Source organism: Panthera leo, chromosome E3 (assembly GCF_018350215.1).
Source record: "Panthera leo isolate Ple1 chromosome E3, P.leo_Ple1_pat1.1, whole genome shotgun sequence".
Taxonomy (NCBI): domain Eukaryota; kingdom Metazoa; phylum Chordata; class Mammalia; order Carnivora; family Felidae; genus Panthera; species Panthera leo.
This window is the reverse complement of record NC_056694.1, coordinates 5,998,506-6,011,619: the sequence shown is the minus strand read 5'-3', so window position 1 is coordinate 6,011,619 and position 13,114 is coordinate 5,998,506. Positions and strand designations below refer to the sequence as shown.

The 13,114-nt window shown below is 47.1% G+C and overlaps 1 protein-coding gene across 1 annotated transcript in view; it reads right to left on the bottom strand.

The window, feature by feature from the left end:
* LOC122209323 (transformation/transcription domain associated protein) overlaps positions 1 to 13,114 on the bottom strand; it is a 113,727-nt gene that overhangs the window by 21,019 nt on the left and 79,594 nt on the right. Inside the window, 7 exon segments of the mRNA XM_042921061.1 lie at positions 907 to 1,108; positions 4,836 to 4,936; positions 5,498 to 5,763; positions 6,388 to 6,583; positions 9,152 to 9,343; positions 12,260 to 12,395; positions 12,784 to 12,896. Coding sequence (XP_042776995.1) covers positions 907 to 1,108; positions 4,836 to 4,936; positions 5,498 to 5,763; positions 6,388 to 6,583; positions 9,152 to 9,343; positions 12,260 to 12,395; positions 12,784 to 12,896 — 1,206 coding nt within the window.

The following is a 13,114-nucleotide window of genomic DNA, read 5'->3' as shown; positions in this document are numbered from 1 at the left end:
CAGTGGCCAGTGACCTCCGAATTCACACTCATGACCTCACCAAAACAAAAGGGCCTTTTGCCAAAAATCTCTGATGAACAGCACCCCGGCGTCAGGTGGGCCACACGCGGCAGCCTGGTGTCCACTGTTTCCAACAATTATATTGAGAAGTAGGCAAATCCGAAGTCAGATACTTAGGCAGCTTCTTTGCATCACTATAGCTAGTCTGTGTTTCTAGGGTCACTTTTAAATACCAGGTGCTGACATTCATTCCAGATGTTGACGTCAAATCAAGGAATCCTAAGAAACCCAAACCCTTAACGGACAAAACAGAAAAGCAGAACTTACTCCTACGTTTTCTACAAGGATTAATTCTGGGTTTTGTTTCTGTTTCTTGAATAAATTGATAAGAATTACGTAAGTAAAAAGACGAGAGGCCACGCTGAGGAAGCAGCCTCAGGGTCAAGCAGTCACCCTCGGCATGGTCCATGGCACGGTGCTGGGGTGATATGGGACAAGAACTCTAGCAGCTGTGACCTCACCCTGCAGTGTCTGTGGAAGTCAGAGGATCTCACGCCCCCTGCGACTAGAGCTGAGCAGCTCTGTGACCATGCGCACCTTCCCTGCAGGTGAGATGTGAGCATCTATGGGGTGTCCGGCAGGTAAGCACTGCTCCCCCCACCCCGCCCGCCGACAGCCTCCCCGGCAGTCTCCAGAGGGAGACCCCACAGAGAACATTGGACTCAAGTTTTCTTAGTTCGCAAATGGAACCATGACAGATGCTGTCAAGAGTGATGGGGACCGATGGTGCAGGCGTGAGACAGTCCCCCCCCCCTACCCCAGCACGGATTAGGAAACAGCCGATTCCTCGTGGAAGCCTTAAGGCTACTGGAGGCCTTCGGGGAAAACCGGTTCTTTCGTTCTCACCTTGGCTAAGTATTTCCTCGATTTGCTCTCATTCTGATGCCGGCAGGCGTGCAGGTAACAGGTGATGGCGGACACCCCGAGGTGCAGCTGCCGCTCCTTCACGAAGATGTTCTCCAGGTAGTCGCCCCACATGGCCCAAGCTTTCACCAGCACGTCGTGCATTTGTACGGCTGCAGAAAAGGCTTTGTTTGCTTCCTCAGATCTGAGAGGACACAAATCAGAGCATAATTATTTTTAGGTGAGCTTTGTGTAACATAAAACCAAGCATTTTAAGATGGATAATTCAATGGCGTTTAGTACACTCAAAATGTCATACAACTGCTACTCAATTGGGTTCCAAAACACTGTCATCATCCCAAAACGAAACCCACACCACGGAGCAGTCGGTCTCTGTTTCCCCCAACCTTCAGCCCCTGGTGACTGCCAGCCAGCTTTCTGGCTCTGTGCCTTGACCTTATCTGCATGGTTCGTATAAACGGGATTATGTATCATGTGATTTTGCATCTGGCTTCTCTCAGCACAGCGTCTGAGGTTCACCTATGTTGTAGGCAGCGTCAGCCTCTTGTTCCTTTTTACGTCTCACTTCTGTCCGTTGCACTGCTTACCCGTTCACTTGAGCTGTTTTGCCAAGTTTTGTCTGTGCCGGCTCTGTGCACAGAGCTGCTATGAACACTCGTGAGCAAGTGCCTGCTTGAGCACCATTCCTTATTCTCTTGCCTATGCATCTAAGACTGGAATTCCCAGGTCATAGGATAATTCTGCATTTAATTTTTTGAGGAGCTGACAAACCATTTTCCACAGTGATTGCACCATGTCACTAGCTGCAAATAAGAGACGGTTTTGCATCTTCCAACAACGTACAAGACACGAAAGAACTAGATATTCCTGGCCCTTGTGAATCTAAATGCAGATCGAATCCAACCGCATGAAAAGGATCATACACCATGATCAAGGTCAAATGAGATTTATTGCAACACAAGGTGGTGATCAACAAACAAAAAGTCAGCCCATGTGACACATCACATGAACAGAATGAAGAGGAAAAATATGGAGCCCATCAGTTGGTGCAGGAAAAGCATTTGATGAAATCCAACACCCTTTCATGATAAACATGGCCCACGAACTAGGTATGGAAGGAAACTACCCTAACAGAATAAAGGCCACACACAAAAAGCCCCTCGGTAACATCACAGTCAGTGTGGAAAGGCTGAAAGGTCTTCCTCTATGATTAGGAACAAGGCAAGAACTTTCACCACTTCTCCTGAACTCAGTATTGAAAGTCCCAGGTAGAGCAATTAGGCAAGAAAAAAGCAAAGGCATCCAGATTGGAGACGAAGATGTACAATTATCTCCATTTGCAGATGACGCGATCTTACGTAAAGAACACCCCCAAGAATCCACACACACACACACACAAAACGATCAGAGTAAATAAACACTTCACAAAGTTGAAAATGTAAGAGAAGTATACAAAATTCAGTTGTATCTCTATACTTTAGCAATGGAGAATCTAGAAATAAAGTTAAGAAAATGATTTACAGTAACATTAAGTTCTTTTAGGAATCATTTAACACCAAAAATGCAAGACTTGGACGTTAAGAGCTATAAAACACTGTTAAATGAAACAAAGATAAACACCTCTTGTGTTCGTGAATGGGAAGATTTAATATCATTATGATGACAATATTCCCCAAGTTAACCTACGGATTCAAGCTCTACAATCCTGGCTGCCTCTTTTACAGAAATGGATAACCTAACGTTCACGTGGAAAAATGTTAGCAACTCCAAACAGCCAACAATCTCGAACAAGAATCAAGCTGAAGAACACTTCCCTGTTTCAAACTTTACTGCAAAGCAACAGTGAGCAACACGGTGTGGCAGCCGTGTAAGGACAGACGTACATCAGGGGATGGAACCGAGTGTCCAGAAGCAAACCTGGATTCCTCTGGTCGACTAACTTTCAAAAAGGGTGCCAAGGTCATTCTACGGGGAAGTAAGTCTTTTCAAGGAATGGTGCTGGGACACAGTACGTACAAGTGCCAAAGAACGTATCTGGACCACTACCTCATGCTACGTATAAAAATTAACTCAAAATGGTTAAAGACCTAAATGCGAGAGCTAAACCCGGTAAGACTCTTTCAAGAAATCACAGAAGTAAATCTTGTGACCGTGGGTTCGGTGGTGGGGTCTTAGCTATGGCATCAGAAGTACGAGCAGCCTAAGAAAACGGATGCACTGGACTTCGAAACGAGAGGCTGTGTGCGTTGGGGGCACCGGCAAGAACATGAGGCGTTGCAGTGACACACCCGACAGAGAGACCTTCGTCCACACGTGTAAGAACTGGAGCTCGAAGGTAAAAAGTCAGATAATCCAACTAAGAAATGGGCAAAATAACCGAACACACGTCTCCGGGGAGAAGGATAGATGCTCAACACCACCCACCACCAGGAAAAGGACGGTCAACACTGCAGCGAGGCACCAGCATGGCCGTGATCAGCAAAGTGGGAAGTAATGAGTGTTGGCAAAGATGCGGAGAAACTGGAAAGCATAGAGACTGCTGGTGGGAATGTAAAATGGAGCAGCCACTGTGTAAAACCATTTGGCAGATTCTCAAAAAGATAAGTGCCACGTGACCCAGTGATTTCACTCTTAAGTATGTGTCCCCAAGACCAGTGAAAGCACATGCTCACACAAAACCTTGTACGTGAACGTTCACAGCAACATGACTCACAGCAGCCACGAGCAGAAACCATCCAAATGCCCATTAACTGTTGAGCAGATAAATAAAATGTATAGACACACAGTGGAGCGTTCTTTACCCACAAAGTGGAGCAAAGCACTTGCATCGGCTACAGCACAGACAACCCTTAAAACCATGATGCTGTGTGAGAAGCTGGGCACAAAAGGCCACAGACTGTATGGTTCCGTTTATACGAAATGTTGAGAATGGGCACGTCATAGAGATAGGAAAAGATTAGCAGCTGTCAGGGGACAAAGGAAGGAGAAAATAGGGAGTGACTGCTAACAGGTATGTGGTTTCTTTTGGGGATGATGGAAAGGTTTTAGAAATAGCAGGTGGTGATGTGTACAACTCTGTGAATGTACTAAAACCCACTGAACCGTATGCTTTCAAATGGGTTATTTTATGTCATATGAATTTAAAACACTAAAAACAACAACAAAAAAAAAAACCAAAAAAAAACTTTTACTTTGACAAAATCACTTCCTTATTTAAAATAAGCTAAAGAAGTAACCCCTATTGTTGAAAACGTGAGAGTTTGAGAGCGCTTCAAACTCTACATATGGCATCGAGCAGCATCTTGTCAGTATATCTCATTTGTACACTTCTTATAAAACTTCATCTGATGTGCATTTCTGCAAAACAGGATTCTGTGACCTTTTTCTGTAATGCACCAGATGATAAGCAGGTTTAGGCTTCGTAGGCCCAACAATTTGTCACAACTGTGGCTGTAGTGTGAAAGTGGCCACACAGGCAGTGTCAGTGGGGATCGGTGTGTCCCAGCACATCACTTATAAAAACCAGATCCTGGCTGGGTTTGGCCTGCATGTTACTACCGACTGGTCCCCTGCTCTAAAACAGGAAATGTCTCCATAAAAGGAATGAAATCACCTCTGGTCCAAAATGTCATGCTGCAAAAATGGGGAAATGAATCCATGCCATCAGCATTTTTGTGTTCAAGCAACTCATTTTTAAAAAAAAAACGCCTCTAAGTTCTATACATCAAACTGGCTTACCAATCTGCCGCAACTTACGATCTTCACAGAGATAGGACACCTGAAACATCACACCTGACAACTGTCACCGAACCATACAGACTTTGAGCTTCACAGGCACTTCAAGTTATAAAAAACTATTTACATAATCTGACGAATTTTCCTCTTACTCTCCTTCTACGTAACATACATACTTGTTGATCTGAGCCAAGAACATTCCCTTCAGGGCGTAAAACTCAGCAGTCATCTCTTTTGTGAAGTATTTTAGGTTTGTAGATTCAATAACTTCAAGGCCCTGTTTAAAAACAAACAAACAAAACAAGTAGGAAAAGAGTTACTGAAATTTCATCAAAATATTTAGCTAGGCGGTAAGCCCTAAAGGTCATCGACAAGTGTACGTGAAGTTGACAGCAGACCTCGCCCACCACAAACAGCTCTAGATGGACAGACAGACAGCTCCTAAGTGAATTGCTAAATGCCAGATTCAGTGCTGGACACCTTAAAGGATACTGTTTTTTTCTATAACTTTACGCGTCTAGTTCGTCTCTTCGTTTTTATTAACGTTCCTCTGATCGTCGTCAAAATCTCCCTTATACCCCCATAATCAGTTTTTCATTTTCTTTCCTTACATAACCTTAACCAAGCGTAGTATAGAGCTGAGACCATAAAATGTACTTCAAACGCTCCAGTGCTTTCCTTTCCCTTTCGGTTTTTGAAAGGACAGTCTCCCACTAACGACGCTGTGCTTTCAGAAAGTTCTGGCTCGCTTTCCCTACAATCTGCACCAGGAGTTCGCACGTGGGCACTCGCTCTTCGCCGGACCACCTCAGCAAAGGGGCTTCCGCTGTCACTGTACCTGCATACACTCGTTCTTCCCCATGACTCCTGCCAGCTGGAGGTAGCATTTGACTTGCTGTCGAATCTTCTGGAAGCAATCCACAATAGGCACAGTTGGAATAGTGTGAATACGACTTAGTATGTCCAGAGCTACATTGACCAGTCCTTGTTTTCGGGCAATCTTCCCATACTGGATGATCGCAGAAGCAGACGCATGCACCCCGAGCATGGCATTGTTTGAACTTGGATCGTGCTGAGAACTGTTTTCATATGCAGTTACAATCGCTAGAGAGCAAAGAAAAGAGCTATCAGTCCCCGCGCAACATTTCTCAAAGTGTTCCACGATAAGGCTTAAATAAAAAATGAAAAACACACACACATGGCTTATGAAAACGGGAAGCTCTGCGATAAACCCATTACCTTTCCTTGCATTTTACACAAAGAAAGTATTTTACGCAAGAGTAAGGTGTAAAAAGCGCTGACTGGTGAGCTGAGCATTTACCATCGTGGCTAACTAAATGGCAAAGGTGGCTCTAAACAGAAGTCTGGCGGGGTGAGGGGATGAGCCAAAAGGCCCAGGAAGACTGGAGAAGCCTCCACACGGCCACCTTCAAGTGGCTCTTCCTCGGGGACCTTCACAACGAGCGCCACACCCCGGAGCTCCGATCCCCCGGCCTGCACCCCAGCAGCTCCTGTGCCAGCAAAGTGTTAACAGGGTGGGGAAATCTCCCCACCTTTCACTGCCTTCACTTCTACCCTTGCCATACCAACCACCACCTACCCAACCTGCCAGAAAATAGAAAATCTGGTAAAAGAAAAAAAAACACGACAAAACCAAGACATGAAACCAGAACAGTGGGGTGTCTGGAAAATTACATGATGAATGCATGCCGGACCAGGTAGGTTTACCCTGGTAATGATGCTGCCTCCACATGAACACGCTGCTCCAGTGGGACAAGTCATCAGACACGATGGGCAGCCGGTTCCTCCAAGTCTTCACCACCGTCTTCATGTCATGTAGGCTATTGTTCCGGCCCAGGTTGGTCGGCTGCAAGCCTGCGTTTATTTGTGCAGCTTCCTGAAGCTCAATGATTTGCTGGGCTGCCTGAATGGGACCGGCAGAAGGGATTCCACGGTAAGCATTGAAGGGCACATGAGGAACATAAATCAGAGCCCTTCAGCAATCCAACGACTGTCAGGCTGTCACGACTCACCGAGGAAGCTCTCCAGCTCGTATAGACACCTCAAGGCCACGCTTCACTTACTCTTCACCCCAAAGTGTGCTCTTGTGCTCCCCCCACTTTTAAAAGCTCAGCTCTGCGGCTACTGCGATAGGAGAGGGACGACAGTGGTGTGGGCAGCACACCTTGCTAACGGCAGTCCCCCCACACTAGTTCTTTCCCATTCCCTCTGCCACCAACGAAGTGTGGCTCTCCTACCGAGCTCGGACCACAGCAGCCTGGCCCCCTGCCCTCAGGCCCTCCTTCCAGCAACTTAAACCCAGAGCCACACCATGCATCTGAAAACAGGATTCACAGGTGATCCCTTTGGGCTGGCACATACATCTTCAGTCATGTCTCTCGTGGGTCTGTCCAATTCATTGCCCTTTACACTCTGATGAGTTGCTGGCTCCAAACTGATGGAAATGCCCTGGCACAATCCCGATCCTATCCAAATCCTACCTGGAAGGTTCTACTCCCTCCCACAGGGATTTCTCCCTTCTCTAAATCCTGTGTTTACTCCCTGTCCTACCACACGGCACTGAATTCTTGTTTTAAGTTTTGCTTCTTATGGCTGCCCTCTCTCCAGCTGGATGCTCCTCTGGGGCAGAATTTTTGTTTCAAAAGTGTTACATCCTCGCCAACATGGCACTAGGCTTGGCACCTGCTAGCTCGTTGACTGAGCTTAGTGGTAGACACTGCCCGCATGAATCTCTGCTCTCTATCCGCACCTCAAGTTCAGGGCATTGCCTTCAGTGTCCTGAAACCTCCCTCTCACCAAAACCTCACCAGAAACCCAAGAGTGGGTTATTTCTTTTACAACAGCTTTACAGACATACAATTAAAATATCACTGAAATCACTCAAGTTTTCAGTTCAGTAGTTTTTAATATATTCTCAACACTGCAGAATCATCAACAGCACCTAAGTATGGAACATTCTCATCACTCCCCACAGCGGCCCTGGACCCGTTCAGCGGCCTCGCTGCATCCTTCCTCCCCACGAAGGTGACAATCGCTGGCCTGCTCTGTCTCCGTGGAGTGCCCTATCCTGGGCACTTCTCGTAAGTGGAGTTAGACGGCATATGGCCTTCTGTGCCTGGCTTCTTCACTCAGGGTATTCCTAAGGCTCACCCACCTGTACCAGGACTCCACTCCTTCATACTGCCCAGACACGCCACTTTTTATCTACTCGTCAGTGGAGGGTCACGTGGCTAGTTTCCACATTTTGGCTACTTAATGTACACTATGCTGCTGGGAACATCGGCGTACAAGTATTTGTGTGGTTGTGTTTTAATTTCTCTAGGATTGAAACAGCTGTCATATGGTCATTCTACACTTCATATTCTGAAGAACCGGCAGACTGTTTCCAGGCTATTTTATAATCCCACCAGCAGTATAATGTGGGTTCTAATTCCTCCACATCCTCACCAACATGTTACTGTCTTTTTTATCCTAGTAGGTATGAAATAGTATCTTGCCATGGTTTTGATTTGTGTTTTCCTAATGACTGATGCTGAGCAGCTGTTCCCTTGCTTGTAGGATCATCTGTACATCTCCTTTGTAAATGAAATTGGGTTCCTTATCAAATTTGGGCAGTTTTCAGCCCTTATTTCTTCAAATGCCCCATCAGCCCCTTTTCTGGCTTCATTCCTTCTGGAATCCCTACTATGGTAAGTACGTTGGTACACTATTTCTATATTATTTGTAAAATGCACCCACTTAAGTCTCTGCTCAGTTAGCTCTGTGGTCAGCTAGCTAACCAGAGATTTCCCCAAAGACCAAAACCAGTTAAGTCTCTCGGCCTTTGCTGAGGGGCCGTGTGCCTGCCCTGGCATGCATTTGACACTCAACCAGGCGATTTTCAGTCCTGCCTTAGCTGTCACTTCCTGCTTATACAGAGCCTCAAGGGCAGCCAGAGGGGTGGGAAGAAGGGGGTTCTATGGAGAGAAGCAGCACATGTGAGGGGCTGTGGGGAGAGACTGCGTCAGAGCTGAGCAGCTGAACAGGTGGTCTGTGTGGCTGGAACACACTGTCAGCAACAGGGAGATGACCCACAGAGGAAGAGGCTAAGGCACAGGCTAGACCGGCAAACTTAAGGGTCTCTGAGGACGCAGGACTTTTTAGGCTGTGCAGTGGCATCACACATTGATGGTGGCACAGGGGACGTGAAAGAAAATGCCTGGAGCAAAATTAAGAATCCTCAAAGTCACTCATGGGATGTCATCTGTCATTTACAGGCCACAGAAGCTCCCAAAAGAGAAGCCACATTTCATCCCTCAGGATTGAGACTCTGGCCTTCCTTTCGCTGAGGACCAGCTTGAATGAGAGAGGACAGGACAGGTGAGAGGATCTTCCTCTCGGTCATCCAGGTCAGTTTACGGACCTAAGCCTGGCCAGGGGGTGGCCTGCTGTGACGGCCCCCGAGACCGCCCGAGGACACGCGCGTACCCACCTGGAGAAGAGGCGTGTGCACGTGCGACACCACGTGCGGCAGCCGCCGCCACTCGCGGATGGCCAAGCTGCTGGCCATCTCCACCAGGCGCTCGATGAAGCTGAGCTGCTGCTCCTCGGGGTGGCAGATAGCCAGGTACCCGCGGTACATGTTGACCTTCCAAGCCATCTCTTTGGGGCAACTTACTTCCACCTGGTGGTGAAAACACAGTGCGTGGATGCAATGGGCAAACTTCCTTTCAGTGTGAAGGGTCAACATGGTAGGCCGATTGTTTGGGAGCCAATTTTACAAGGAGATAAACAGACAATAAGCCATGAATAGATGCTTCTTTTCTTTTCAGAAGTCAGGCATGTAGGTTACATTTCCTAGATACTCTCCTTTTCCCAAAACCAGTGAGCACCCAAGTCTCTACAGGGTCCTCACTTTAAGGTCATTAGTGATTCCAAAAAAGAGGGAAACTGATCGCTGTTGTGATAGAAAAGATTAACGACCACCGCTCGGCTACAAAGTCAGCCAGAGAATTTCCAAAGTATTAAATATACGTTCAACTCCACTCGGATCGATATAATTTTGAATTGTTTCCAGTTCATAACTGTTAGCCTGAGAAACTAATCTAACTTGTTCCATGTTATAGAAGGAAGCAAAAGTCGATGGTTTAGGTTAGGAATATGAGAAAACACTCATAAATTTCACTGTCACTTAATTTCCCCTAGATTTCTTCTATCTTAGTTATCAGTTCTATTATGAAGCAGACTGAGCCCAGAGTGGTCACATTTCCTCTCGTTGGCTCTGACCCGGCCCCCCCGCCCCCCACACACACACATGGCCCAGAGCCACGTAAAGGCTCCACATGCTCCCCCTTTCTGCCCTCGAAAGCTCTATTTGCCAACCACCTGCTGAAGAAAGCATTACAACTTGTCTCATTTGATCAGTCTCTTACAGAGCATTTAAAAACAAATGATAAAAAAATTAAGGTCTTTTCAAAATAATCTCTGTGTGTTAAGAAGAAAGCATCTCTCCGTTGAAGGTATTTTATAGGATTCGATGTGAGACCAACATAACATTCATTCTGAAGCATCGTTAGCAAATAAACCCGATACACATTTTAGTGCCCTAATACCACCTAAATCACGCAAGTATGATGAGGATGGTGAAGACAGCGCCATCCTGCATTCATAGAACTCTCTGGCTTGTTTTTTCTGACACCTCACTTCTTCAAGCATGTTCACGTTCACAGCCTCTCTCGATCTCAATAACCCAATGATGGAAGAAATTCAGGAAGACAGACTTGTCAAAACATGTGCTTCTAATACAATCCTCTAAAATCACACCGACCTCACATTTTCTGGACTTAAACACTATTCAAGAAGATGGGCTTTTGTCAATCACCACACCTATCCTCCGTAAACCAAGAACACAGGCATCTCTTCTGTTTCCTATGCCGTTTATTAACCCAAACCAAGAAATAATGGTACTTCTGCAAGCAGCCCTGGAATCACAATGCACAGGAACGAAAACAGAAGTCATTTGATTTTTTTCCTTTAAGTATTAGTAAATGAGTAAATAATTTTGGACTATGAAGACTACTTGAATTTATTGCAGACTCCTAAGAATGTTTATTCACATACTTTGAGCTTTTTCCTAATCAGCATGTGCCTTACAAGTCTTTGGAAAATTATCAAGTGCTTCTGAAAGAAGAAATTCACTGATCAGATTATGGATAGCACGACGCTGTGTGTATTTGGCTAAGCGAAACCCTGGGAAGGGAGTAAAAAGGAAACATCAGATCGAGCTATAAATATTTACTCAGTAGAACGTAAATACATTTTGTCAGAAAAAAAAAAAAAATCTGTATTTTACCCATAACACGAGACTGGTCATCTCTGGGAGTAACAAACTCCCTGCATCAGATGAGCAATTTCCAGATCCCAACCCCAAAGTCAAGCCCTGTTCACACGGTCTGTGACCATCTCAGTTCCATGACCTTCTACATGTTTGTTAAAGACTAACATCAGGAACCACAGTAACCACAATACAGGTTAAAATTCTGGACTCCTCATTTGCGAGAAAGCAGCCCCATAATCCCACGTGCTCTTGCCGTCTCCAAATGACAAGAGAAGAGGAAAATCAGTGGTGTGGATGTAACTAAACCCTACTGGGTAGAAGGGCAGGTGAGGACAGGACGGTAGCACTTCCTTCAGCTCAACCCCAAGCATGAACGTCACAGGGAAAAGGTGGAGAGCCGAGGAGGAGCAGGGAAGGAGGCCGAAGGGGAACAGGAGGAAGGGCCCAGATGACAAATGAGGAGCAAAAAGAACGGCTGCATCCGAGGACTGCCTAACGTGGGGTCCAGATGACACAGAGTCGTACCGTGCAATACCGCAGCTTTCGGGGCCTGATCTCCCCCAGTGGAGACAGAGGGAGCTGCACCTCTGTGCCCACCTTCCCGCTGGGTACTCAGTTCTGCTGGATGGAACTTCACCTTAAAAAACGTGGAGCTCAGGGCGCACCTGGGTGGCTCAGCTGGTTAAGCATCCGACTCTCGGGTCATGACCTCACAGTTCCCAGGATCCAGCCCTGTGTCAGGCTCTGCACTGACAGCATGGAGTCTGCTTGCGATTCTCTCTCTCCCTCTCTCTCTGCCCCTTCCCTGCACTTGTGTACCCACTGTCTCTCAAAATAAACTTAAAAAAAGAAGTGGGGCTCAACCAAGTTAATGACTCAAGTTCCGTTACACTACGCTGCTTTCACTCGTGCGACACAGAACACGCTTTGTAACACCACATCACTCAGCAGACCTTACCGCCAGGCCCGGCCCGGGATGTGCCCTTGCGCCTGCACTTCCAGCCGTGCTTCTGCACCAAGTCCGCCTCGACGGACTACTACTTAATCTAACGCCTAGATGGAACCGATCCAGGAAAGGGCTTAGAGACGACCAAAAATAATGCCTGCTTCCCAAGTGCTATTTTTCATCTGCCAAAATGCCCAGTTTGTTCTAAGTGAGGAGAACACTCTAGAGACTTAGGGCTTTGTGGAAGGGACCCACGCGGCTGTGGAGAACATAATCTGGGCCCAGCGAGTTCTCAGGCAGCAGGAAAGTGGCCTCACCTGCACCAGTGCCTCCTTCATGGCGGTCCAGTTGGACACCCGCCAAGCACACTCGAGGACGAGGTAAGGGTTTATGTGCCCTTTGGACTGGCCATACTCCGTCAAGGCTTCCCACTGGTTCAACTCCTTCGAGCACCTAGAAGACCAGGGATTCAAGAGCACAAGGTCAGGTACCAACACACTCGCAGACTGAGACAGGGCAGGAGACGAGACATTAAGTCGTTTGTTGCCATTCCACAGAAGAAAACAGAAATTTTCCCCCCAGAGCAAATTTTTCCCCCAAGGTGCCCGTGGCAGTGAGCCACCCGCTCTCTGAAATAACAGCTCCCCCAGAACACCAAGGGCTGCCCGCCACAACACAGTGGAGAGCTCGGAGAACTGGAAGAAGTTGTTCCTTTCTTCGTAATAAGGCCATAGCGAAAGTAGCGAAGTCCCCTTTTAAAAACACACATGAGGAAATTTCAGAGACTTTTTTTACTGGATCTCTTCACGGACTCCTGAATGCATCAAGCACGCTGGCGTACCGAATCCAGTGGTCCTCCCAAAGCTGGTACTCTGGGAAGATAGCAGGGGACGCGTTACTCCTCTCATGCTCCTTCTTGGCTTTGTCCATTGCCTTCTCGTAAGATTCTTGTGCCTGGAGAAGTTAACCATGCTCTCAATTATTTAGGACAACCTGGATCTCAGGCCTGGGGGTGCCCTAAGCTCTTCTCTAAGATCATTGCCACCCGAGAGGCTCCACGTGCACAGGGAACAGGGATGGCCCCCGTACCTCCCGCCCCCTCGCCCGTCACAACAGACAGCGTAGAGACCGCCGAGCCCCAGGATGAATCTCTCTGTCCCTCAGTGAGGACA